General features: G+C 59.4%; 2 protein-coding genes across 24 annotated transcripts; both read left to right on the top strand.

Moving 5' to 3' along the window:
• Nucleotides 1-784: 784 nt before the first annotated feature.
• NRBP2 (nuclear receptor binding protein 2) lies at nt 785-8,754 on the top strand. Of its 10 annotated transcripts, XM_027569023.2 has the most exons (18): nt 791-1,298; nt 1,796-1,918; nt 1,993-2,094; nt 2,209-2,298; nt 2,464-2,504; nt 2,591-2,685; nt 2,816-2,839; nt 2,911-2,994; nt 3,070-3,125; nt 3,208-3,303; nt 4,397-4,529; nt 4,624-4,726; nt 4,845-4,895; nt 4,970-5,105; nt 6,141-6,194; nt 6,297-6,360; nt 6,459-6,514; nt 6,598-8,754. In XM_027569023.2, the coding sequence occupies exons 1-18, from the start codon at nt 1,176-1,178 to the stop codon at nt 6,664-6,666; spliced, it is 1,500 nt and encodes a 499-aa protein (XP_027424824.1). In that variant the 5' UTR covers nt 791-1,175; the 3' UTR covers nt 6,667-8,754. The 10 variants fall into 10 exon arrangements, with proteins under 10 accessions (XP_027424872.1, XP_027424814.1, XP_027424793.1 ...); XM_027568992.1 differs by lacking the exon at nt 6,297-6,360 and having other exon boundaries at nt 787-1,298; nt 1,993-2,298; nt 6,598-6,797; nt 8,119-8,754; XM_027569002.2 differs by having other exon boundaries at nt 788-1,298; nt 1,993-2,298.
• A 3,361-nt stretch (nt 8,755-12,115) lies between these two features.
• Nucleotides 12,116-24,710, top strand: PUF60 (poly(U) binding splicing factor 60). 14 transcript variants are annotated; one of them, XM_027626369.1, is made up of 12 exons: nt 12,117-12,259; nt 16,736-16,816; nt 19,111-19,209; nt 19,333-19,422; nt 20,397-20,447; nt 22,647-22,808; nt 22,892-22,984; nt 23,138-23,351; nt 23,431-23,621; nt 23,766-23,901; nt 24,076-24,311; nt 24,411-24,710. In XM_027626369.1, exons 1-12 carry the CDS (start codon nt 12,236-12,238, stop codon nt 24,708-24,710), a joined length of 1,677 nt encoding a protein of 558 aa, XP_027482170.1. In that variant the 5' UTR covers nt 12,117-12,235. The 14 variants fall into 14 exon arrangements, with proteins under 14 accessions (XP_027482176.1, XP_027482170.1, XP_027482072.1 ...); XM_027626271.1 differs by having other exon boundaries at nt 12,118-12,259; nt 19,114-19,209; XM_027626264.1 differs by having other exon boundaries at nt 12,200-12,259; nt 16,739-16,816.
• Nucleotides 24,711-25,418: the final 708 nt, after the last annotated feature.

The raw sequence follows: 25,418 nt of genomic DNA, 5'->3' as shown, positions 1-25,418 counted from the left end.
GGGAGATTTTAAGCAAGAATTCTAGAGCGTGTCTCTCGTTGACATGGCCAGAGGGTGTGCTGAGGGGCCTCCTGAAGAGAAAGGGGCTGCATGTGAGTAGGGTAGTTTGGCCTCCTCTGTGTCACCGGAAAGGGAAGAATTACCATTTCGGAGTGTGGGACAGTAAACGCGTGCAAAAGAATAGAAAGAACAGAGCTGCAAGCAGTGGGAGGTTTGTGATCATGAATTAAAGTCACTGGGCCAGCCTGCTATTATCACTTCAGTGACCGTCCCACGTGTTCCTTGGGGGAGGGGGTGCCCCACCCCAGGCCTTCCCCGAGACCTTCGGGTCCAAGCCCCAGGCCGAAGGAAGCCTGGACACTGAACGGGGTCTGGGGCTGGGTTCCGGGTTGTGCGTAGCTTGAGTGTGGTGGGGAGGCGGTGCAGGAAGAACCTGCAGCTCCAAAAGCTGGGCAGGGACCTTTCCCGGAGTCCCTGACCCGGTCCCACGCAGGTCGCAGAGCGCCCAGGGAGGATCCGATGTACCCGGCTCCAGGCCGGCGCCGAAAGCCCTGAGGTCAGGTCGCTGGAGTCAGGCTGGTGGCGGGGACTGCTCTCCCTGCAGCCGACAGCGGAGGCTTCCCCCAGGAGCGGGGCGCCTGGCTCCTAGCAGGACCTCCGGGGGCCGGCCCTAGGCGGGATAGGCGGGGCCCAGACCGGGGCGGACTCCGTGGGGCGGGGCCTTAGTCAGGGACAGGCCAGGCTTCAGGCAGGGAGGGGGACTCATAAGGAATGGGGCTCGCGAGCGGGGGTTCTGCCCGGGCGAGCCCTCGGGTAGGGCGTGGCCGTAGGCGGGGTGGGCGTGGCCTTCGTCGTCGGGCGGGACAGGGCGTGGCTTTGCCAGAGAATGGGCGGGGCCCGGGCTGGGCGCGGCGCGGGGTCTGCCCTCCGCCGGGATTCTCCATTAGGGCTTTGGCCCGAAGCGGCGGCCTCGGAGGGGCGGGCGGGTTCTACTCCCCGGCCGGCCGCGCGCCCGCGCCTCCCAATTCCAGGACCAGGGTGGGGGCTCGAGGCGGCGGCCGGCGGCTTCGCTCCTGCCTGGACGTCTGGGCGCGGGGCCAGGGCAGGCGGGGAGCGGCGGCGGCGGCGTGGGGCCGCGGATCCCACGGAGGGCGGCGGCCTGGGCCGGCTGAGCCATGGCGGCCCCGGAGCCGGCGCCGAGGCGGGGCCGGGAGCGGGAGCGGGAGGATGAGAGCGAGGACGAGAGCGACATCCTGGAGGAGAGCCCGTGCGGCCGCTGGCAGAAGCGGCGAGAGCAGGTGGGCACGGCGGGGCGGGGGGGGGGGGGAAGGGGGAACGGAGAGGGTGGTCGCCGTCCACCTCTGGCGGAGGGGCGGAGGAGGCCACGCGGGGCCACGGGCAAGCCAGGAGGCCAGAAATCTCTCCGCGGCCTCGTACAGGCAGCCCTCCTAATTGGCCGGCCCTTGGACCCCTTTGGCCTGGTCCCCACGCCCTGCTGAGGCACCCCCAGTTCCCTAGGGTCCAGTCTCCTCCCAGGATCACCTCCCCATGCCTCTGCGACCAGACGAGCCGCTAGCCCCATGAAGACCATCCTGAATCCCCTGAAACCTGCTCCAAACCCCCTCAGCCCAGCCCCTGGATACCACTGCTTGGCTAGTAGGGGCCCACACTCCTCCTGGCCCCCAGAGGGGGTCAGGGCCGGCATCCCATGCTTGCTGTGTCCCCTCCAAGGATGTGGGTAGAGACCAAGCCCCCACTCTGTCTCCTGACACATCTCCCCCACCCCCACTGCCAGGTGAACCAGGGGAACATGCCAGGGGTCCAGAGCACCTTCCTGGCCATGGACACAGAGGAGGGGGTGGAGGTGGTGTGGAATGAGTTGCACTTCGGGGATAGGAAGGCCTTCGCGGCCCATGAGGTGAGGCCTGCCCACCCCTTGAGCGACCGCGCCCCACCCCCACCACCACCCCATGACCGCACCCCCCTTCCCAGGAGAAGATCCAGACCATGTTTGAGCAGCTGGTGCTGGTAGACCACCCCAACATTGTCAAGCTGCACAAATACTGGCTGGATGCCTCAGAAGCCCGGGCGCGGGTGAGCCACGGGCACAGGCACACCACAGGGTGGGATGTGGCCACAGCTGGGGTGGGGGATGGGGGGTGGTGGCAGGGACCCGCCTGCAGTTGGCGGAGCCCGCCCGCCCCGCAGGTCATCTTCATCACAGAGTACGTGTCATCGGGCAGCCTCAAGCAATTCCTCAAAAAGACCAAGAAAAACCACAAGGCCATGAACGCACGGGTATGGGGAGTGGGCTGGGGCTGCATTGGGGATGTGGGTGAGGGGCAGCTCTGGGGACAGGACTGGGCTGGGGCCAGGTCAGGGATGTGAGGAGGGGGTGCAGGGTGGGCACCACAGGCCCAGCCGCCTCTCCACACCAGTCCGATGGAGTCCATCCACCACCAGGCCTGGAAGCGCTGGTGCACGCAGATCCTGTCTGCACTCAGGTGAGGGCCTGGGCTTGCCCTTGCCACGCCCCCATGCCCTCAGTGCCCCCTGACCTGACTACATCTACTCTCCTTCCCTCCTTCAGCTTTCTGCATGCCTGCAGTCCCCCCATCATTCACGGGAACCTGACCAGTGATACCATCTTCATACAGCACAACGGCCTCATCAAGATTGGCTCTGGTGCTGGCAGGGTTGGAGGGGGGTTGGCGGGGTGGGGGGGGGCGGGGGGCTGCTGGAAACCGTGGGCAGAGGACACCCAACGCCCCATCACATTGACGCCTACTCTTTCTCCCTGTGGTGGCCGGTGCAGTGTGGCACCGCATCTTCTCCAATGGTGCGTGGGGACTCAAGGGGGGTGGAGGGCACAGACAGGTCCAGTCTGCTCATGCTCTGCATTCTCCACAGCGCTCCCAGACGATCTCCGAAGCCCGATCCGTGCTGAGCGTGAGGAGCTCCGGAACCTGCACTTTTTCCCGCCAGAGTATGGTGGTGAGTCCCGAGTCCGGGAGCTTCTGCTGTTGCTGCCTCTTCCGTATGCAGCCTGATTTGCTCTCCCCCTTTCAGAGGTTGCCGATGGCACTGCTGTGGACATCTTCTCCTTTGGGATGTGTGCACTGGAGGTACTAGCCCAATGGCCTCACGGCCTTCCAGCTAGCTCACCCTGCATCTCTTCTCCATGCCTGACCTGGCCCTGCCTCCTAGATGGCTGTGCTGGAGATCCAAGCCAATGGAGACACCCGGGTCACAGAGGAGGCCATCACTCGTGCCAGGCACTCACTGAGCGACCCCAACATGCGGGTAAGCAGCTGGCCTTGCCCCTCCCAGCTGGCTCTTAGGAGTCCCAGGTAGGGCCAGTGTGGTGCCGGGGATAGGCCCGGAGGTGCAGTGGCTCTGTGCCATGGAGGGGTATGCCAGCCCCAGTGCACCAAGGCCTACCCACAAGGAGGGCCTTACCCATGGTGCACGTTGAGTTTCAGGCCTGCAGGCCCTAAGTGTCCTTCTAAGGAAGGAGAGGCCAGAGAGAGAACGCCATCTGTGAGCACTAGTGTTATGCTTGTTTTGGAGACGAGAAAGAGGCTTGGAGAGGCAGTGTTCCACTCCACGTCCCTGCCTTTAAGCTCCAGGAAGCCAGCTAGAGGCGACGTGGCCCCAGCTTATGTCAGGGGCGTGGTGGGGAGGAGACAAGGGGGTGTGGGATGGAGGCTGTGTCCACAGTCTCTCTAGGCTCTCTGGCTTGACCACGTGGCCTCTGGGGAACAGGGTCAGAAGTGATGGGGACTGGCTGGGGCTGGTGAGCAGTGAAGCCAGAACAGACGTGAGGGGCAGCAGAGGACATGTATGTGGGGCGGGGTATGGACCCATCGGGGCATCTCCGGAGCTGGGCCTGAGCTGAGGCAACCGAAAGAGGAGCCGTCTGTGGGTGGGCGGGTTTGTGCTGGGCCGCACGGACCTCCAGGAGCCTGGGCTGATCTGCTGGCCCTCTGCCCAGCACCCCTCCTCCCCTTGCCGGGACTGCAGGGCAGGGGCCGCGGGGCCGGGGCTGCGGGGCAGGGGCCGCGGGGCAGGGGCCGCGGGGCAGGGGCCGCGGGGCCGGGGCTTCAGTCCTCCCTCCACAGCGCAGGCTTCATCTGCGAACTGCGGGTGACGACACTGACCCCCTACGACTTCTGTGAGGGTTATAGGAAGTAGAGAATGGCAAGTTCTGGGCCTAGGGCCTGATTGTCCTCCTTGTAGAATCAGGTCCCAGCCTGGCTGCTAACGGTAGGCCTCTCCCTATGCCCATTCCTGAAAGAAGACTCCCGTGAGGACTGGACCCTGGGGGTCTGGGGACTTCGGGGGCCTTCTCTCCTCACACTGCACACACTTGAGCCTCTCCTCTCCATGCTCCCAGGAGTTCATCCTCTCCTGCCTGGCCCGGGACCCCAGCCATCGGCCCTCTGCCCACAACCTCCTCTTCCACCGCGTGCTCTTCGAAGTGCACTCGCTGAAGCTCCTGGCAGCTCACTGCTTCATCCAGCACCAGTGTGAGGGGCAGGTGGTCTGGGGGCGGGCCAAGGGCCTGGGGGCGGGATGTGAAAGGGCCCCCTTCACGACCCTGAGTGCTCCTGCGGCCTGCAGACCTCATGCCTGAGAATGTGGTGGAGGAAAAAACCAAGGCAGTGGACCTGCACGCAGTCCTGGCAGAGATCCCCCGGCCGCCCCGGCCCCCGCTGCAGTGGCGGTGAGCGCGGGCTGCCCAGAGGCCTCTCCTCTCCACGTGGCCAGCCCCTACCCAGTCCTGCCCCACTGGTGGGGTGGGCCGGCTGGCCCTCTTCATGTGCTTCTCACACCTGTGCCAGGTACTCGGAGGTCTCCTGCTTGGAGCTTGACAAATTCCTGGAGGATGTCAGGTGAGAGCTGCCGTGAGTTTGGGGAACCGGTGGCTACCAGGCCTGAGCCCCTAGCCACCCCAGTGTATCCTCAGGAATGGGATCTACCCGCTGATGAACTTTGCGGCGGCTCGGCCCCTGGGGCTGCCCCGTGTGCTGGCCCCACCCCCTGAGGAGGCGCAGAAGGCCAAGACCCCGACGCCAGAACCTTTTGACTCGGAGACCAGAAAGGTGAGCCCCTGCTCCTGCTGCACCGTGCCCATCTTCAGGCCTGTCCATAGCCCAGAGGGGTCTCTTGCCAGGGGCTTTGAGTGCCCCCCAGCCCAGCACTCCTCCAGACTGCCAGAAACAGGTCCTGGCTGACCCTGATGTGGGGCATAAGAGATGGTAGGACAAGCTAAGATACCCCCTTTTCAGAGGCTCCTGGCCCCCTGCAGGCCCCTCCCCCATCCCTTGCTTCCTGCCCCCCAGCCCTGCCCTGATCCTGCTGTGCTCCAAGCAGCCTTCATCTGAGAATCTCATCTACCCCTAGGCCTCTCTGGTCCCCCGCCCTTGGCTTGCTGATTCCCTGACATTTGTGTCCTGGTGTCTTCTCCAAGTCCTCCCAGACACTGTGTTTCCCCCAATCTCTCCTCCTGTAAAGCTCCCTCCTGGCCAGGGGCCTGCCCTGATCAGCCTCAGCCCCTCTCCCCCTTTCCATGTCCATGTCTACTGGGTTTCAGAGGCTCTCGCTTTGGCCTTGAGTATGTCTCTGTGGTCTCCACCCCGATCTAGGCCACCCCCCTTTCCTACCTGGATGGTGAACCAGCCCCCAACCTAGCCTCCTTCCTCCTGGCTTCCCTCCACGGTGCAGCCAGGATTCATGTCCTAACAGCCAAAGCTGCCCACAGGGATGGTGGAGGTCCTCGGCCTGCCCCCCAGGTGTTCTGAGGGCTGGCGCTGCTGGCATCCCATGCCTCTGCCCCTTTTCCCACTGACCCCTTCCTTCTACCGCTTCTCACAGCTCTCTCTTTGCTCAGGTCCTCTCCCCACCTGTGGAAACTCTGTGTATCCTTCAGTGCCCAGACTCAGTGTCTACTCTTCTGGAAGTTTTCCTTAACTTGCCAGGCTGCCAGTAGTGAATGTGCTTCTTAGGCTCTCCTTAGAGACTTAACCCCGTTTCCAGTCCTTACTGTTCCTTCTGTCCCCTGAGGCGGTCTCTGCTCTTACTGCTCAGCTGCTGAGGTCCAGCCTGTGTGGGTGACCTTGGTCCATCCCTGTCCCCAGGTGATCCAGATGCAGTGCAACCTGGAGAGAAGTGAGGACAAGGCCCGCTGGCATGTGAGCAGGGCAGGGGCTGGGGCCCACAGAGGAGCAAGGGAGGGGAAGCAGTGGGGGGGCTGGGGGACTCTGGGAGCCAACCGCACCTCCCTACCTCCGCAGCTTACTCTGCTTCTGGTGCTGGAGGACCGGCTGCACCGGCAGCTCACTTATGACCTGCTCCCAAGTAGGCCAGGCGGGGGCCCAGGCAGGGACGGGGGCAGGTGTGGGCCCAGGTGGTGGCCTCACACCTCTGTCCCGCCCCTGCCTGTGCCCCTGCTGCAGCCGACAGTGCCCAGGACCTTGCCACCGAGCTGGTACACTATGGCTTCGTTCACGAGGTGTGTGGGCTGACCCAGCCGAGCTGCGCGGGGGACACAGAGTCTGCGCCCCTGTCACCCCATGCCTCCCTCCCACCCTGCAGGATGACCGGACCAAGCTGGCTGCCTTCCTGGAAAGCACCTTCCTCAAGTACCTTGGAGCTCAGCCGTGACCTCGCACCCCAGCCCCCAGGGACCAGCCCTGGCCGCCCACACGGGGAAGCTCAGCATTGGGCCAGGGCTCAGGGGACCAGGGGCTGAGCTCTGCTTACATGCTTGGGGGCTAATGACCAAATGCCTGCTAGTGAGGAACTTCTGCCTTCCATAGCTTTCAAGGAGGCCCTGGAGTGGGGTGGGGGGGTGGGTGCATTTGGGGTCCATCAGGGGGTGAAGGAGCCTGGGTTGGGGGTCAGGGGAGTAGTTAGGCCCCACATGTCCTTAGGATAGGATTCCCCCACCTAGCCAGCTTCCACAACTCGCAGTTCCTTCCCATATTGTCCATTTCCTGGCCAAGAGTTCTTTCCCACCCCAAGATATCTGGTCAGTGATTGAGCCTTCAGCATGGGGGAGGCTGCCCTGCAGGGAGCCAGAGTGTGGGGGTGGGGGATCAGTCCTGGACAGATGCCTGCCCAGGGAAATGCTCCACACCCTGTTGGAACCACAGACCCACGTCGGGAACCCCCACATTAAGCCAGTGGTACCATACCTGCAGGCGTCAGGCACAATGCTGGGCACTAGGCAGGGCCACGACCTGGCAGGAGAAGCAGATGGCAGAGACACTTCAAGAGTCCCCAACCCGACATGGCTCCTGCACAGCCCTCCAGCCCCTGCCCAGTGCAGACCCATCTTGGAGCCCTCTGCTGACTTTCCACTGCTCTGGGACAGGGACCTGCCACTCCCTCTGCAGACTGTTCTGGCCCCTGCAGCCCTCTCCATAGGGCTATTTTCTCTCCCACATTCCTGGGCCTGGAGGGGTTGGGTTTAGGCATCCTCCTTGCTCCTCGATGTGCCTCCTCTCAAATTCACTACCCCCCATGTAACGTCACTCACCCCCTCCTGTGGCAGCTGCCTCCCAAGTCCTGAGAATGTCAGCCCCTGACTCCCTGTCTCTCCCACTCAGCTCCCTCCCACCCCTCATTGTCCTAGCCTCTTCTCTCCTGGGCCACCTCCCATCCATCTTCAAATTGAGTTAAACGTTCTTCAGCATTTTAAATTGCATGTATAAACTTAGTGCATTCAGGTTCCTTTTGAAGTATTTCTATTGTCAGACCAGGAAAGCTCACCACTGTGTTACTTCTCTTGTTGTTATAAGAATTTACCACAAACTTAGTGGTTTAAAACACCACAAATTTATCATAGTTCTGCAGGTCAAAAATCTGGTACATGTCTCACCAGACTAAACTCAAGGTGTTAGCAAGGCTGCATTCCTTTCTGGAGGTTCTAGGTGAGCCGAGAACTGTTTCCTAGGTTTCCATATTCTGCTCCTTCAGGTTATTGGCCTGCAGGTGTCAGGCATGGCATGGGCACGGGGCACTGGCCAAGAATTCATTTCCTTGCAACAGTAGGGCCAAGATCCCCATCTTCTTGCCCGCTATAAACTGAAGGTCATTTTTTGGCTTCTACAGGCACCGCCATTCTTTGGCTCATGTACTCATCCTCCATCTTCAAAGCCAACAACAGCCGGTTGAGTCTTTCTCATGAACCATCTGTGGTTTTCTGCAGCCAGGAAAGCTTCATGTAATTAGGTTGGGTCCACCTGAAAAATCCATCGCAAGTTCCTTAATCATATCTACAAAATCTCTTTTGCCATATAAAGTAACATTCACAGGTTCTGGGGGTTAGGGCATGGACATCCTGGAGAGAGGGTATCATTTTTCCACCTACTACATTACCCTAACCAGAAACCAAAACAAAATTACCAAGGTGTATCAAATAAATGTACAAACATAGTGAATCTCAAGTTGTCTTAAACATCCCAATACTCCACAAAGTTACTCTTTCAACTTAAAATAACAAATCTACAATAACATACAAGTCTAGTTGGAAATCCTGATGCTATCTTAAACAATTTGAGTGTCAAATGCATAACAGATTGTACCCATGATTAAACTGAACTCAAAACTATCAATACATTGCTTCATTTAATCATGCTTATGTTGAGGTTTTCATTTTAACTGTTATCTTTTCAAAGTTATATACATAACATTTTGAAAGTGGAATGGGTTTTTTTTTAAAGCCAACAATAAATGATCAATGCAGTCTCCAGCTCTTGATCCTTCCCAGATTTAACCCTTAGCTATTTCTTCAGGCATGTAAAATCCATCTTTCACAAACCACACATGCTTTTACTGCTTTTTATTGGTTTTTCTACTTAAGGTGTCCCCTGCTGGTGTCCTTGGAGAAGATGGGGGGTCACTGGCCTCAGTTTCCTGACCCAGCATCATCCCAGTGTGGTGTGTATTATTACAGCTTCATTACTGCAGGTCTTAGCAGAGAACGAGGTGTCCTAGGGTTATATTTGCTTTCTTGCACAACTTTTTGTTTTGCCTGGAGTTAATAATTGCCTTTCTTTTTTGTTTGCGTAGTTTTCTATACATGTCGTATTAATTCATTCTTAGATTCTCCTGCAGAAGTGTGAACCTCTCAATACTTGAGATTCATTGCACAATTGACTGCTCAGTTTTATCTTTTACCAGAGCCCCCACTATACCAGCTCTCTGCCCCAAGCTGCTTATTTTTGGGCCTGTGACCCAGCTGTCAGCACGAGTTGCTCTTTCACCAGCATCCTGGAGCACCTCCTTTCTCCTTTTACTTGATCCCTCGCTTTCCTCTTCCTTCATTCACCCTTTGTTTGAGGAAGAACATCCTACAAGTTTCCTGAGAGAGGGTGCATGGGAAGTTATGGAGTCTTTGCCTATTTGTCCTTAGTCTACTCTTACATCTGCTTTTTAGTGTAGCTAGGCACAAAAGTTTGCTTAAGTTGAAAACTATTTCTTCCCAGGACTTTGAAGGTGTCATGTGATTTTTTTTCTAGTCCCAAGACTTCCCATGCCTTTCTGAATTCTAACCCTTTGTGATTTCCCTCCCTCTCTCTTCCTCTTCCTCTTCCTCTCTCTCTTCCTCCCTCCCTTTGGAAATCTCAATGATGTTTCTGGATTAAAAACTTCTCTTTCATCTATTGTCCAGAGATCCCAACCCTTCAGTTCTAGGAAATTTTCTTTGGGCATTTTTTTGTTTTGTTTTTTGTTTGTTTTTGCTTATTTTCCCCTCTCCTTATTTCGTGGAACTTTTATTTAGATGTTGGAATTATCTTTTGAGAGGCACAATATGCAGTAGTTAAGGGCATAGGCTCTGGGCCATTCTGCTGCTTCCTGCTGTGTGATATTATGCCCCTACTTCCTCGTCAGTAAAAATGGGATAATAACAGTACCCACTCCATGAAATTGTTGTAAAGATCACACAAGGTAACGTTTGTAAGGTAATGAGAACAGTGCCCAGCACACAAGCACTCTGAATCCCTTATTACATATCATTGTCAAATTTCATAGGGGAAGCTGCTACCAGAAAGTGGTGCTTGTGCCCCTACCCTCTGCAGTGGTGGTGGCAAGTCCCAGCCCATTCACCACTTCATCCGTCCCCCTCTGTTATGGAGACTGGTGAGGTACCAGGCCAGTTCTAAGCACTAGAGAATACTGCTCAGTGTGATTGATTATATTTTCTCTACCAGGTTTTGTTTTATACATTCTGAAAGATTTCAATTGTATCTTTCAACCCTTCATTGATTGTTATTTTCCTCTCATATTTTTAATCCGTAAGCACTCTTTCTCATTTGCTGAATGTTCTTTCTTTATGGCCTCTTGTTCTTGATTTCGGTTTTCTTTTAAGTTTTTATCTTACTTCCAGATAGTTAAAATACAGTGTTTTATTAGTTTCAGGTGTGCAACATATTGTTTTGACTTTGGATGCAACATCTTTTCTGATATCTCTGAGGATATGGTTTTAGCTTTTCTTCTTCCTTTATTGTCTTCTGAGTCCCTTTCCCTTTTCCGTTTTTGTCTTCCTCCTCCTTAGGTGTCTGGTGATCCTGGGCTGCCCAGTTGCTCTTAAGAGTGGTATCTTACTGGTGGGGCTTATTGCCTGGTGAGTTTTGAGGCCAAGGATCTAGCCAGGCCATTCTCCTGAGCACCCTCCAGCCGCCAGTCTTCTTTTGAGCCAGGACTGCTGCAGAGAGGGGCTCTGAGGTTCATGGGTGGCACATGCGTGGCTGGGGGCTAGACTTGGAGCTGGGGTGGAGGTGGGAAAAGGGCAAGAGTCTCATCAACTCCCTTACTTTTGGAACAGGACCCTGGTCTGAGAGTCCAGCCACTGCCAGTAGGGATAGAGGTGTGGGGTCTCCTTTTTCCAACTACATTTTCACACACAACCCCTCAGACACTAACCTCCAGTTGGCTAAAGCAGATCCCATTGTCCACCTTCCTCCAGTTGCACAATATTTCACTTCTGTGTTCATGGGGTTTTGCCTTTACAAAACTCTTTTCCTATCATTTTAGAGGGGAGGGATGTGAAGAAAATATTCTGCCATGTTTAACGAGAGGTATCTGCATTTTATTTTACACTGGGAAAGACACTTTGTTGCCTCAGGCAGGCTGAGGTTGCTGGACTGACAATCTCACTGCCTGAGCTTGCAGATGTGGTTTCATTGAGTTAGGGTCTTGGGGCTGGGTGTGACATGTGGCAGACGTCCAGGGCAGCTCAACGCCATGATGCGTGCCGGGAGCCTTTAAAAAATAGTTGGAAGGGGCGCCTGGGTGGCTCAGTTGGTTAAGTGACTGCCTTCGGCTCAAGTCATGATCCTGGAGTCCTGGGATCGAGTCCCGCATCGGGCTCCCTGCTCAGCAGGGAGTCTGCTTCTCCCTCTGACCCTCTTCCTTCTCGTGCTCTCTATCTCTCATTCTCTCTCTCAAATAAATAAATAAAATCTTTTAAAAAAAATAGTTGGAAGGACTTAGGGGACCCTGGGTGCAGGCCCTTTCCACTGAATTGGTTCACAAGCCTGTCTCTTGAATTCCGGGTCTACCGACTGTAGATCATTGAATCTAGGACGCCATCATTTTTAAGACGCACTACTGTCTTATGAGTCACTAGGAAAGAGAACGCTAATTACACGAGAGCCCACCATCCATTGGTAGGCACACCCCGACTTGAGAGGGCACGACGCGAAGAAGCAACTTGGACTCTGACTCCGAAACGCGGCGACTCTTTACCACTCTCTCAACATGATCTTTTGGGCAGATGGGAATGCTTCCGCCCCCCGGAGGGGATCCGAACTTCCTCCGCCCTGCCCCTTACGTGCGAGCGGGGAGGCAGAGAAATGGAGCAGCAGCCGGAGTGGGGCAGGAGGGTGAAGCGAGGGGCTAACTGAGACAAACTGAGGTGGGCCGGTCCTCCGCCGACTACGGGGAAGCCCAGCGAAGAGACAAGACGCACACAGCCCCGGGGAAAGCGAGGCGCGCAACGAGCGCCCGCCGCTCCTTCCGTCCGCTCCGCTCCGGAGCTTTAACTGTCCCTCCCCACACCGGAAGCTCACTCCTCTCTCTCCCCCGCCCCCCAGTCGAAGGCGAAAGGGACTTTTATCGCGAGACTTCCGTCCTCCTTCGGGCGCTTCCGCCGGCGCCCAGATCGCGCGAGACCGCGGAGGGAGCAGCAGCGTGTGGCGCGCGCGGCGGCCGCGACGGACGCAAGATGGCGACGGCGACCATAGCTCTCGTAAGTGAGCCGCCCGCGACCGTGGGCCGCCGCTCAGCTGGCGGGAGTGGGTCGTCGGCCCGGCCAGGGCGCCGAAGGCCTCTCGGAGACGCGGCGGTCGCTCCCGGGCCCCCGCGGCTCTTAGTCGCGAGAGGCGGGGGCGGGGCGGGCGCGAGGCGGGGGCCGGCCTGCGGCCTCAGCTTCCGGCTCGCGGGCTACAGCTTCCGGCGGTCGGCGTCTGGCGGCCGCGCAGCGCGCGGAGCGCGGCACCGTCGGGGTGCGGCCGGGCCGCCCGAGGCGAGCGGCCTCGGATGGCGCCGCTGAGCCGCAGCCTTAGAGCGGAGCCAGGCGGCCGTCGTACTGTTCTGCCAGCGGGTGCGCCTGCAGCCCGTACTTGACGGCGGGGCTCCTGGGAGCGAAGGCGTCTCTTCTCGGCCGAGTGAAGGGGCCGCCAGGCGTGCAGGGCCTGTAGGAAGGAATCTCGGCCCTCTGGGAAGGGTGGCGGGCTCGGCGGCCTGCATCCACAGCTGTGGCTCTGCTCCCAGCTGATGCTCTGCGGGGAAGGGGTTACCAGCTAACAGGGACTCCGTCCTGCCTTCGGAAGGAGCGAACGTGCTGTCTGAGCGCACGTTTCTCAAGCACAGTGGGTCGGGGCACAGTGGGGAAGCAGAGGCAGTCCCTGCCCTGTTCGGGGGTCTGGTGGACACGGAGGCCATGGACTGCGAGCCCGAGGGACCTGTGCTCAGGGGGTTGTGGGCACCCAGAGGAAGGAACCCCTCCCTCCCCTGCTCAGTGCTCACCTACGTCTTAGTGGCATCGAGTGAGTAGCATAGACGGAGAACCCTCGTACACACCACGCTTCCATGGTGAAGTCTCCCTTGACCCTTTTGCCTCCCTGCTCCGTTTAAATGAGTGTCTGTCCTCCTGGACCCTTAATGGCAGCACTTCATCTCTTTACTTACCTGCCACCCTGCCACCGACGCGTACCCAGAGTGACATGGTGAAGCCTGTCTGAGAAGGCAACGTTTGCAGGTGGCTGGAGGCTGGACGGATAGGGAAGACATTTTGGGGTCAGGGAGTATACTTAGGCTAGAGCTAGGCCTTGGCCAGGCCCTGAGCCGGGGGCTGACACCCAGTGAGGGAGGCTGGACCCATGTCACTGGGGCAGGAACTGCCTCCCAGAGGGAGAGAGGCCCCTGCTTGTGAGGGGAGCCCAGTGTGTGATTTTCAGATCTGGCTAACCTTTTTCTACCACCTCTTGCTTCCTGTTGAAGCCACAGGAGCAAGTGACCTTCTTGAGAGTTAAGTTAGAAAAGAGATGCAGGTGGAGGACTTGGTTACTGTCCCAGATAGCGGTTAGGACTGGACAGTGACGGAGAGGGAGGCTTGGAGACAGGGACCCAGACTCCTGGGAACATAAGGAATGTGGAGGAGGAAGAGAAGCCAATGAGAGTGGATGATTGGTCTCTCCTGAGCATCCTAGGGCCGCTCAGCCTTGCTGGCTGCTCGAAGCTCTATCACTAGCAGCACCCTGTACCTCTGGAGACTGAGGGATGAGCTGGCTTAGCTCTACTGTGGCACGGTGCCAGACAGGCGCATCATGGTAGAGGTGGACGTGGGCAAAAAGTCTGAACTCTGGAAGGTGAGGTGTTCAGTAGGGGTGTTTGTTGCCCATTGAATTCTCTCAAGAGGTTAACACGTGGAAACTGTAAAGGTCCAGGCTTATATCAAATTCTGGGAGTGAGTTCCAGGCTGTGGCTTGATACGTTCCTCTTCTAACCTGTTCAGTGGACCGATTTCTAGGCAGCCTGTTTTCTTGTCGTCTTAGTTGGGCGTAGTGAGAGCCTGTTCTGTCTTGTGGTCCATGCATGCTGAACAATGCCAGTTGCTGTCCTAAGATGTGGCTTCAGCTCTCCTGGGAGGATAGAGTGGCACTGAACTTGGCTGATAGTGATCTGGTAGGGAAGGACAAAGATGCAGAAGTGCCTCTTGTCACTTGTGCCTTCCACCTGGTGGCTGCAGAAACAGGCCTCAGCCCCTTCCTGTCAGGGACATAGTCTTCTGGTGGCATTGTGTGTGTCTGACTTACAGGTCCATTCTTCCCTACTTTTGACAGCTAGGCTCACTCCTGCTTGGGGCCATTACCCTTGGGTTCCATCTGGCAGGGTCCCCAGACCCTCCCCCTTCCCTGTGGGCACCGTCCCTCTTGCTGCCTCCTGAAGACCCTGGCGTGCATGCTACCTCCTAGGCCTCCCTGGCTGCCTAGGCCCAGTGTGCCTCAGCCCCTTTCTTTGCATCTTGTGCTTGATTTTCTTCTTAGCGCTCATGAACCACAGACGTCCTCTTATGTAGGTGCCAGTTGGCATGCGTCTCGTCTTGTTTTTGCTGCATCCAAAGTGCCCAGCACAGAGCCTGGCCGTCTGGTAGCGAGCAGGGCACCATGTGAGGAGGACTTGAACAGATGGAAAGCGTACTGCAACGGCTCTGCTTTGGGAATCGGACCCTGGGTGTTACACTGGTACTAATAATCAGTAAGATTTGTGCCATGTTGGTCTTGTGCATGGATAGTCTGACATTCTTTACATGGAGCGACTCACTGAATCTTCATGCCAGCCCCAGGGCACAGGTCTGAAAGAGCCAGAAACCTGGAAGTGTTAAGTAACTTCTGATGGAAGTAATCCTCTTTGTCCTGGGCTGTTGAGCAGTGACAGTGCTGGAGTTTGGGTCCCAGACTCATGGGCTGCATTGCCTCCCAGAGGGGACTGCTCACCCCTTGAGGTACTGCTGCCTGGTGCTGGGGAGCTTTGTGACCACAAAGCCTCCTATTTTCATTGCCACAGGGTGACAACATATGACCAACTGTGATAATAAATAGCAGTTTTCTCCAAGTTTTTTTAGTATCTGCTTAGAACAGAAGCTGAGACTCTGTGGGACGAGGAGCTTGGTTTCTTTGGAGGCAACGGGAATGTCCTATGTAGCGTCCTCTCCTGGACTGATTTTTCCGGAGAAGTCTCTTCTGAGTTGTGTTCTGCTCTCAGCAATGTCCTGCTTCCTGTGTTGGCTGTTACTTTAATTTGGGGGAGCAGGAAGTTGTTTACAAATGTGCCCTCAAGTTGGCTCTATTCATGGGTCAAGGGACTGGATTGCTTCCCCAGACCTGAAGTGATCACTTGCTGTGATCCTTGAGAGGGCAGCCTCTGCTCCGGATGTGCTCCTGGGGTGCCAGGGGACTTGAGGCAAGCCAGACACTGACCCTGTCCCCAGCTGCCATACACCCACTCGGGGGGACCCGTGTCCTTTGCTTCTCTCTTTCCTAAGAAGCAGTGGTGCTGAGTTCAGAGCAACTTCAGCCAAGTCTCTGCTTGGGCGTTAGCCACAGGTTCTGTGCTCACTGACCGTGTCTCTAGCACAGACAGGCTTGTGTTGCTATCTCCTTTGGGGCTAGAGAGCCTGAGACACACTCTGACCAAGTCAGCCTAGCCTCTGGCTTTGTGCACAGGGCTACAAGGGTGGGTATGGTTGTCCCCTGTGTTCCTATATATCTGTAGGTCTTGTAAGATGGGAGTGGGGAAAGCGTATTCTGCTCTCAGTTCCTGCCATGTAGCCCCTGAGAAGGTGGAGTAGGTCTCAGGGCCCTTTTACCAAGTCCCCCACGACGTTGCCCACGATGTTGCCCACCTCCTGCCCTTGGCCTGTCTTTGCTCCTGCCATCCTGCTAAGCTGAGTTGGGAGCTGTTCCTTCCGTTAGGCTGGCTCTGCATAGCAGTGGCTCCATGGCCTCTCTGGGTGTGGGGTATAGCCAGGCTCTCAGCTGCCAGCCCTGGACAGTTTGACTGCTGGGGGAGGGAGGCTTGTGCATACAGACCACCTGCCTGGCCCTGTCATTCAGAGGGCAGCCCTCCTCAGAGGGGTCTTCAGGAGGGTCTTGGGGTATGGGCTTGACCAGAGCCTATGGAAGGCATTGGGACTGATGCTGAGCTGTGTGTGTTGGGGGGAGGGTTGCCAGAGAGGTTTCCCTGTCTGCCTCAGGAGGGGATATGGGGAGATGGCCAGCTGTGCCCCTTGTCATCCTGTCTGGCCTGGCCCAGCCTGCTGGCAGGAAAGGAACTGATCTTTTAGGACCTCAGCTCTGTGGCCAGGGGGCAGGTTTAGGCCCAGGGGAGGATGCCTTTCCTTGGCATGGGGCAGGAGCTCTCTTAATCCTCTGTCCTGTCCTTTCCTGATGACTCCTTGCCAACTCCAGGTTACCTTAGATTCTGCCAGGGCAGCCCCTTGTGCCAGAGCCCTAGTCAGCTGCAGGTGTCCTGGAAGAATGGGTGGGGCGGGTGGATACTGTGGGATGTTCAGGGGCCAAGCCAGAGCTGGACTCTTCCGGTGCCCCTGCTGGCTTCTCTTTCTCATCCGTGGGCACTTAGCTCTTAGCTAGGGAAGGGGAGAGAGGGCCAGGGTGGGTGGGTCTTATGACTGTCCATTACAACATCTCCTTCCTGCCTGCAGCAGGTCAATGGCCAGCAAGGAGGGGGGTCCGAGCCGGCGGCGGCAGTGGTGGCAGCGGGAGACAAATGGAAACCTCCACAGGTACTGACCTTAAGCATCCTTGCCCTCAGGCCCGCCCGCCCGCCCACCCGTCTGCCTGCCTGCCTGCCCGCCCGCCCATCTGCGTGTCCCTGGGCCCAGAGAGATGGGGGTGGGGTGGGAGGAGCCCTAGGGACTCTTCTCTGCCTTCTGGGTGGAGGTGCCTGTCTTGCTCCCTTACCGCCCAGCCTCCGGCCCGGCTCCCGCCTCTCCCTGTAGTGCCCACCTGCTTTTGTGGTGGCTCGCAGCCTCGTGCGTCTTCAGACTTTGGGCAGATAGTGACGATGGTCAGGTGGGGCTGAACCTGAGCCATGTAAGTTGTTAGTCGTCCGTGTTCTACAAGATGGCAGCCATGCTGTTTCCGAATGTGATGGGTATTAAGAGCCAGAAACACAGATTTTCGTGTCAAATCTCGAATTTAAATAAAACAACAAAGCAGAATAACGTGCAAGTCGGAGCATGGGTCTGTGTGGGACTCGGGCCAGGCTTCAGAGGGGGCATGGGCAGATCTTGTTCTGCTTTAGTTGTTTCACCCTTGGGAGCTTGTCCTATAGGAGGTGGAGCCAAGCCTTGTTGCTGGGTAATAAGGTTCTTTGTGCTTTTCCATGGCAGCGTCTGCCTCCATTCGGTTCCAGTGGGGGCTCAACAAGGTGGCCTGGGGGCCTGTTGGAGCTGGGCCCTCCTGTGGGCCCCCCAGCGCACTCAGGGGAGGGCTGGCCATGGTATGCAGCCTGGATCCTGGGAAGTTATGGGGGCTGAAGCAGATGGGCAAAGGGGCCAGGGTGTCCCTCTAGCCAGCCCTCCCCTGCCCTGGTTGATGGGAGAAGGGCCTTTTGTTTACCAAGACAAAGAAGAGATTGAAAAGTTTCTAAGGGGCTGGAAGGGGGTTGGCATTGATTACCATGGTGACAGCCTGCTCTAGAGTCACAGCCCCTGGCTCTCAGGGCCTCTGTCCCACTAAAGAGAACTGGGCTTGGGGCCAGCTGGGAGGGTGGAGAAGACAAGCTTCAGGGGCCAGACTGGTCACCAGCGTAGGGGCCTCCAGGCCCCTCCTGCCCTTTGACCCTGTGCTGGAAACCCAGTACGTGGGCTAGTCAGGGTGGTGGTTCTTGGGGTTTGGGTCAGCCGGCCCCTCCCTGCCTCCTTTGTACCTCTGTCCTTGCTGGTCACATCTGCGTTGGGGATCTGCCTACTCCGCTGTCCCTCGGAAGGCCGTGTGCTGGGAGTTGCAGAACATCCCCTCTGGAGGGGGCTGGCGGGGGTCTGTCCTTGCAGTTGGTGGGTAGCCCCGGGCCCTCTGAACCCGTGGGCAGGCAGGTGTGATCTGATCCCTGATACACACACTCTCTGGTCCGGTGGCTGTGTTTTTCTTTTTGCTCGCATGGCTATATTTCCCCTGCAAACAGCTTACAAATGAATTTTGACAGAAGGAATGTACACTTAATCCTAGTTACATTGGATTTGTCTGCAGCTGTGCCTGCTCTACCCCCATCCCCCAGAATATCTTCTGGTCCCCGTGCTTGCCTGGGTAGGGTGCTGGCAGGTCCACTTTTCTTCTGTGGCTTGTCTGCTCCTGGCTTCTCTTCCCAGGGGGCTAAGCACAGCCCAGGGAGGAGTTGGGTGGAGGTTGGGTGGAGCCCTCCTCTGGGCTCTTGTGACCTGGGAGAGCAGCTCCAGGTTCTCAACAGTGTGCAGGGATGGGGGATGGGGCGCTGCATGGAGGTGTGCTGGGAGGGAGGTCCTTTCCCTTGCTCCTTGAGTGATCTCTTGGGAACTCTGCCCAAGCAGGGACGCAGAGTCTGTGACCCTGGCTTGGGCTGCGGGACGGTGTGGGGGCAGGGGTGGACGCCAGGTAGTCCAGGAATGAGGAGTCCCTGCACATCCAGAGAACAAACCGTGGCTCCTTTTCCTTATAAAGGATGGCCAGGGCCAGCTCTCTTGCGTGGCAGAGGACTGAAGTTCTGGGGTCAGGTTTGCTACAAGGGCTGGGCCCCTTCTACTACTTGCTGCCTGTCTTCATAGCTCCTGAGGAGGCCACTGTGGCCTGGGCCCTGCAGCTGCTCTGGGTTGTCCCAAGGCCCCCAAGGTACCTGCCTTCCTCAGTGGCATGGGTCTTGAGAGAGACAGGCCTAGGGACAGGCACAGGGATGGCAGAAGGGCAGACCTGCCTGTCCCTGGGAATCGGCTGGGCTGGAGGCCTTGTGCAGTTGTAGGGGGAGATGGGTGGGGTGGGGCTCCTGGGGCCACATGAGGGAGGTCGTGAGCTTGTTCTTAATGACTTCCCTGCTCCCCACCAGCAGGGGACGGACTCCATCAAGATGGAGAACGGGCAGAGCACAGCCGCGAAGCTGGGACTGCCTCCTCTGACGCCCGAGCAGCAGGAGGCCCTCCAGAAGGTGAGAGTGTACCCCCTGGGGTGTTGTGGCATGGTGGGGGGGGCAGTCGGCGGAGGAAGGCGCATCCCCCCCCCCCCCCCGCAGACCGGGCCCCCCAGTGCTCCTCACCGCCTTCTCCTGCAGGCCAAGAAGTACGCCATGGAGCAGAGCATCAAGAGCGTGCTGGTGAAGCAGACCATCGCGCACCAGCAGCAGCAGCTTACCAACCTGCAGGTGAGCCACCAGGGCCCCACCCTCTGGCCTGGCGCTGGCTCTGCTGGAGGCCGCCCCCCCCGCCTGGGCCGGGGAGCCTCCGCTGCCCCCCCCCCCCCGCCACCTCCACCTCCTCTTCCTTCTCTTCCTCCTCCTGTGCCTTCGGCCGTCCCCACAAGGTGCTGTGGTTCTGTTTCTCAAGGACTCGTTCTTGGGACGCCCAGGTTCCTCCGTGAGGCTTGAGTGGCCCAGCCTTACCCAGCTGCTGAGTGCCCACGGCCCCCTCCCCGCCCTTTCGCTGTAGCTGTGCCCGCACCCTGAGTTGGCTCCTCCTCTTGGACTTGAAACTGTCGCCTCAGGTCGCCTCTGCACCCATGTGGTGCTGCAGCATGTAGGGGCGTGCCTCCCCATCCCCACGGCCTCGGATAAGAGCGGTCAGGCCCTGACCCCTGCAGTGAGCCCACCCCACCTGAGCTGGGGTCCAGGACAGAGAGGACCGGCTGGGGCACCTCCAGCAGCACCCTGCTCTAGCCCTCTGGCGAGAAGCAGCAATGGCTGTGGGGAAGAGGCCAGGGCGAGGCTGACAGGTGCCTGGGCCTCGAGCCCCCTGCCCCCTGCCCAGCCCTCAGGAGATGCCCTGGCTCTTCACTGTGCTCCATCTGCACCCTCCTCCCCCTCCGCACCCTCCTCCCCCTCCCCCCCTTCCCCTCCTTCCCCCCCTTCCTCCCCTTCCTCCCCTTCCTCCCCCTCCTCCCCCTCCTCCCCCTCCCTTCCTTCTGCCCCGCCGGCCAGGCTGTGGGGCGGGGCACCTGGGGCTCTGAGGCCCCCCTGGGCAGGTGCCGGCGGCTGGCCAGTTGGCTGGCAGTTTGGGAAGGCAGGCGGACCTCCCTGGCAGGGCGGGGACTCCGGGCCTTGCCGCTGTCTGAGTGAGGTGTGACAAGAGCGGGAGACTGCTCGGCTCCAACAGACTGAACTCTGTCTTTACTGTCTTTCAGATGGCAGCAGTGACAATGGGCTTTGGAGATCCTCTCTCACCTTTGCAATCGGTCAATAGAAATGCTCACTTCTTCTGGGGCTCATGTCCTTAGTCAGGGCTAGAGGGGGGCAGTGCAGCCCGCGTGCTGGGGACCTTGCTCCCCTAGCCGGCCCTGCCCGCCAGCTCGGGACGAGCGCAGCAGAGCGCCAGGCGTGGCGGGGCCAGTGGTGTGGGCGGGCACCCACCCGGGACCGCCCCTGGGGAGGCCTCCATCTGCTCTGAGGTCCCGCCTTAAAACTAACCGGCCAGGTAACTGCAGAGGGCAGCAGGCCAGGAGGGTAGCTGCCCACGCCAGGCCCACCTGCACCCATGTCGCCCGCACGCACAAGGCACAGCGCCTGGGCCTCCAGCTCTGCCAGTCTCCAGGCTGCCTGGGCTCCTGGGTCGGGGTCAGGCCCCCGAGGAGAGAAGAGTCCTAACTCACGGCCCCATCAGACCCTGGAGGGAGGATGGATGGATGGGGTGGGGGGCTGGGGGGTCCCAAGCAAGCAGCAGAGGGAAGGGCAAGGACTTGGTCCTCTGGGCCTGGCTGTCAGCAAGGTGTAGGGGCCATGCAGCCAGGGAGCAGGCAGGGGCTGGGCTGAGCCCAGAGTGGGCCAGGGAGGAGGCAGAGGCGGTAGCTGAGACCTTGGCTGCAGTGGGCGGAGGAGTCTGGGAAGGAGATGCTCCTCCATCCCCCGGAGGCAAGCTGAGGAGGAGGCCAGGCCCCGCTCCAGGAAGTCTGAGGGGGAAACATGGCTCTTTCCTGGGGGTCGTCCCCGAGTGTGCTGCTCTAACAGGAGATGTGGCCCCGTCTTTGAGGGCCAGGCAGACCCAGTGTCCTCTCTGGAAAGCAGCTGTCTGTGGGGAGATGTCAGGGAGAGGGCTCTTGGCCCACCTGTTGGGAAGCCCACACTGAAGAGGAGACTTACTCCTATCTTGGGGAATTTTGACCCGAGGGGTAGATGGTTTCATGTCGGGGTGCCTGGTGCAAGAGGGGACATAGTTCCACTTTTGGTGGTCCTTGGTCTCAGCAGGGGCCTGAGGCCTACTTGTCGGGAGCCCAGTTTGAGGAGGGCAGTCCCATTTGGGGTGGGGGGGATTCCTAGTTTGGGGGATATGTGGACCTTATTTTTAGGTTCCTCTCTGAGGGAGAGGAAGGCCTGGTCTATACACTAGGCCAGCTGGTGTCTAAAGAGGGAAACTGGTCTCTGGTTATGGGGGCCCTTTGAGGGTGAGGGGAGCCCCGGTTCATGGAGAAGCTAGAGCCAGGGCCCCGTCTTTGCCTGTCCGGGGCCTATGGTGTCTTCCCCGGGGCTCAGCTCCTCCTGGTGGCCCACTGCGTGTGGCTGTGGGAACCCCCCTGCCTAGCACATCGTGTAGAGGTGGCAGGGGTGGGAAGCCCGTCCCTGAGGGCGCGGAGAGGTCCCTTGGCCCAAGCTTGCCCCAGTGCAGAGGCAGTGTTTGCCCAAGCATAGCTCTGAGCCTGCTGGGCCTGTTATCTCCCTGCTCCAGAGAGCCCTGGGGCTTCTCTTTTTGGCAGCTCTGCCACCTTCTGATGTTCCTGGGGGCTGGGCCTAGTGGCTGCAGATGTGAGCTCCAGCCAGCCGTTTTTTGTGAGGTGTTCAGCACACGGGGGGGGGCTTGCAAAATGCTAAGCCTCTACCTGAGTTGGCCCTGCATGAGCAGCTGCTGTTTGTTCTCTCTCCAGGGAGCCCCCATCTGGGCTCCTGACCTCCTCCCCTGGGCTCTCTTCTGGGCCGTAGCTGCCCTGTCTTCTGCCCCCTCTCTTGCCTCCACACTAATGGGTCCCTCCAGCTTGGATGGCTTCCCCTTCCCTCTTCCGTCGGAGCACTTGACCAGGACCCTAGGAGGATCTTCCAGCCCAGCTTGGGGTACCTGGCCCCCAGACTGGAAGGTGGGCAGGGTGGGAGGGCATGCAGCCCTGCCTCCCGACCACCTGTCAGCTTTGCTGCCAGTCTGCCCAGGACCTGGATGGGCCGGGGTGCGTCCATGTCCTGCCTTTGGGCCTGGCCTTCCTTCCTGGGGGTAGGGTCCTGTTGACCCCTGCTACCCTGACTACAGGAGCAGAGCCTGCACCGTGCTGCCGCGTGGGGAGCCCTCCCCACAGCGGAGCTGGGTAGGTGGGCCAGGAGGGGAGTGGGCTGCTCAGCCTCTTGCCACCCCCTCACAAGCCAGTGGCTCTCTCTCCCCTTGTGTCCTGCTCCAGATGGCAGCTCAGCGGCAACGGGCACTGGCCATCATGTGCCGGGTCTACGTGGGTTCCATCTACTATGAGCTTGGGGAGGACACCATTCGCCAGGCTTTTGCTCCCTTTGGACCCATCAAGAGCATTGACATGTCCTGGGACTCTGTCACCATGAAGCACAAGGTGGGCTTTAGTCTGCCCCTCCCCACCCCCCCACCCTCTCCACCTCGGCCTCTGTTGGCCTCACGACACGTTCCTGCACCCAGGGCTTTGCCTTTGTGGAGTATGAGGTCCCAGAAGCCGCACAGCTCGCCTTGGAGCAGATGAACTCGGTGATGCTAGGAGGCAGGAACATTAAGGTGAGGGCCAAGGAGGTGGGCCTCAGGGCTGGCACATCAGTGTGCTCTGTTTTCAGTCAGCCAGGTGATGCAGAGCAGCCTGTTCAGAAGCCCGAGGGCTGACGTGGCCAGGCCTGTGCTGACTGGGGGCTTTGTGCCCTGCCTCTCTCCCAGGTGGGCAGACCCAGCAACATAGGGCAGGCCCAGCCTATCATAGACCAGCTGGCTGAGGAGGCACGAGCTTTCAACCGCATCTATGTGGCTTCTGTGCACCAGGACCTTTCAGATGATGACATCAAGAGTGTATTTGAGGCCTTCGGCAAGATCAAATCTTGCACGCTCGCCCGGGACCCTACAACTGGCAAGCACAAAGGTTACGGTTTCATTGGTGAGTTTGCAGAGACTGTGGTGAGGTCGGGGTCCGCTTGGCACGGCGGCTGACGCTCACTGGCGCTCCTGCCCTGCAGAGTACGAAAAGGCTCAGTCGTCCCAGGATGCCGTGTCTTCCATGAACCTGTTTGACCTGGGTGGCCAGTACTTGCGAGTGGGCAAGGCTGTCACCCCCCCAATGCCCCTGCTTACACCTGCCACACCTGGAGGCCTCCCACCTGCTGCTGCTGTGGCTGCAGCTGCAGCCACAGCCAAGATCACAGCTCAGGTGAGGGTGGGTTCAGTCGCGTAGTTCACTTGTTGGGTGGGGATAGCTCCTCCCTCCCACATCCTCTGAGTGTCGGCTCTTTGTGTGATCTTGAGCGGAGGCAGCCAGATTGGGGACTGAGTGTGGTGGCCTTCTGGGTTGCAGGAAGCAGTGGCTGGAGCAGCGGTGCTGGGTACCCTGGCCACGCCTGGACTGGTATCCCCTGCACTGACTCTGGCCCAGCCTCTGGGGGCTTTGCCCCAGGCTGTCATGGCTGCCCAGGCCCCAGGAGTCATCACAGGTGAGCCTGGGTGGGTCAGGCCTTCCCCTCCTTCCCCTGCCAGTCCTCTGGGCATAGTCCTCTGCGCCCCAGGTAAGACGTTGCTCAGTGATGGCTGAGTGGTGCTGGGGCGCCTTCCTGGGAAGGGCGGAGATGGGGGGAGTGTGACTGCTGGACCTGGTGGGTTTGCTGCAGGTGTGACCCCAGCCCGGCCTCCCATTCCGGTCACCATCCCCTCTGTGGGAGTGGTAAACCCCATCCTGGCCAGCCCTCCAACGCTGGGTCTCCTGGAGCCCAAGAAGGAGAAGGAGGAGGAGGAGCTGTTTCCCGAGTCAGAGCGGCCAGAGATGCTGAGTGAGCAGGAGCACATGAGCATCTCGGGCAGCAGCGCCCGCCACATGGTGATGCAGAAGCTGCTCCGCAAACAGGAGGTGGGCCGCCGGGGCCGCCGGGGCGCCGGGGCCGGTGCGGGCGGGAGGGGGTGCGGGGCGTGGTCCGGCCGTAACTCAGCTGTCCCCTCCCCCACACAGTCCACAGTGATGGTTCTGCGTAACATGGTGGACCCCAAGGACATCGACGATGACCTGGAGGGGGAGGTGACCGAGGAGTGTGGCAAGTTTGGTGCTGTCAACCGCGTCATCATCTACCAGGAGAAGCAGGGCGAGGAGGAGGATGCGGAGATCATTGTCAAGATTTTTGTGGAGTTTTCCATAGCCTCCGAGACTCACAAGGCTATCCAGGCCCTCAACGGGCGCTGGTTTGCTGGCCGCAAGGTGGTGGCTGAAGTGTACGACCAGGAGCGTTTTGATAACAGTGACCTTTCTGCGTGACCTTGGCCCGGTTGCCTGGACTTGCACTTGCTCCTTGTTTCCTCTGGGTTTTCTAGTGATGTGTTGGTGTCTCAGGCCCAGCCGCCCGCGGGGGGATAAAGGTGCAGATGCTGTTGGCCCTCATCCCTGTGTGGCGGTCGTCCTGTGCTTCTGGGCTCCCGGGGGCCGGAGCAAGGGGGGGTGCCGGCCGCGGAGGGCGCAGGGGCTCCCCTGCCGCCGGGGGAGGGCGGGGGGGCTCCCCTCCCCGGTATCACCTGTTCCCGCCGAGCGCGGGGAGAAGCCTGTCGATGGAGCGGGGTGGGGGGGCGGCTGGCCGCCCGCGGCGGGGGTCGCGAGGCCGACCCTAGGGAGGGGGCCGAGGCGAAGGGGCCCCAGGAAGCCTCTGGACCGCCCGCGAGAGCTCGGTTCTTACGCCGACTTCGTGTCCCGTCATACTTTGCGCCCGCGGACGGGAGCGGAGCTTCCCGGCAGGCTGTGCGCGGCGCCGCTACGGGTTCTCGGAGGCGCCGGCATCGCGGGGCCTTGTGGGGGTTGCAGTTCCCGGCTGCGATGGGCGGCGAGGGCGGGCCTCGGCTTCCCGGCGGGCTGCGCGGCGGCCGGCGGTTGTCGGCGGGGCAGTCCGGCGGGCAGCGGCGGCTGTTCCGGCTGCGGCACAGCGGCGGACGAGCGGGCTGGCCGGGATGCGGGGCCGCCGCCTCCCCAGAACCT

This window comes from Zalophus californianus, chromosome 4 (genome assembly GCF_009762305.2).
Source record: "Zalophus californianus isolate mZalCal1 chromosome 4, mZalCal1.pri.v2, whole genome shotgun sequence".
Taxonomy (NCBI): domain Eukaryota; kingdom Metazoa; phylum Chordata; class Mammalia; order Carnivora; family Otariidae; genus Zalophus; species Zalophus californianus.
Note: the sequence above shows the minus strand (reverse complement) of the source record. Positions and strands in the feature narration are given on the sequence as shown.

Bases quoted from the DNA above. Each gene is read 5' to 3' on its own strand.
- NRBP2 (XM_027568992.1), top strand. From the start codon at position 1,176: ATGGCGGCCCCGGAGCCGGCGCCGAGGCGGGGCCGGGAGCGGGAGCGG. The intron at 2,840-2,910 runs GTGCGTGGGGAC...CATTCTCCACAG, and splicing joins GCACCGCATCTTCTCCAATG to CGCTCCCAGACGATCTCCGA. The intron at 3,126-3,207 runs GTACTAGCCCAA...CCTGCCTCCTAG, and splicing joins TTGGGATGTGTGCACTGGAG to ATGGCTGTGCTGGAGATCCA.
- PUF60 (XM_027626369.1), top strand. From the start codon at position 12,236: ATGGCGACGGCGACCATAGCTCTC. The intron at 12,260-16,735 runs GTAAGTGAGCCG...TCCTGCCTGCAG, and splicing joins CGACGGCGACCATAGCTCTC to CAGGTCAATGGCCAGCAAGG. The intron at 23,352-23,430 runs GTGAGTTTGCAG...CCTGCCCTGCAG, and splicing joins CAAAGGTTACGGTTTCATTG to AGTACGAAAAGGCTCAGTCG.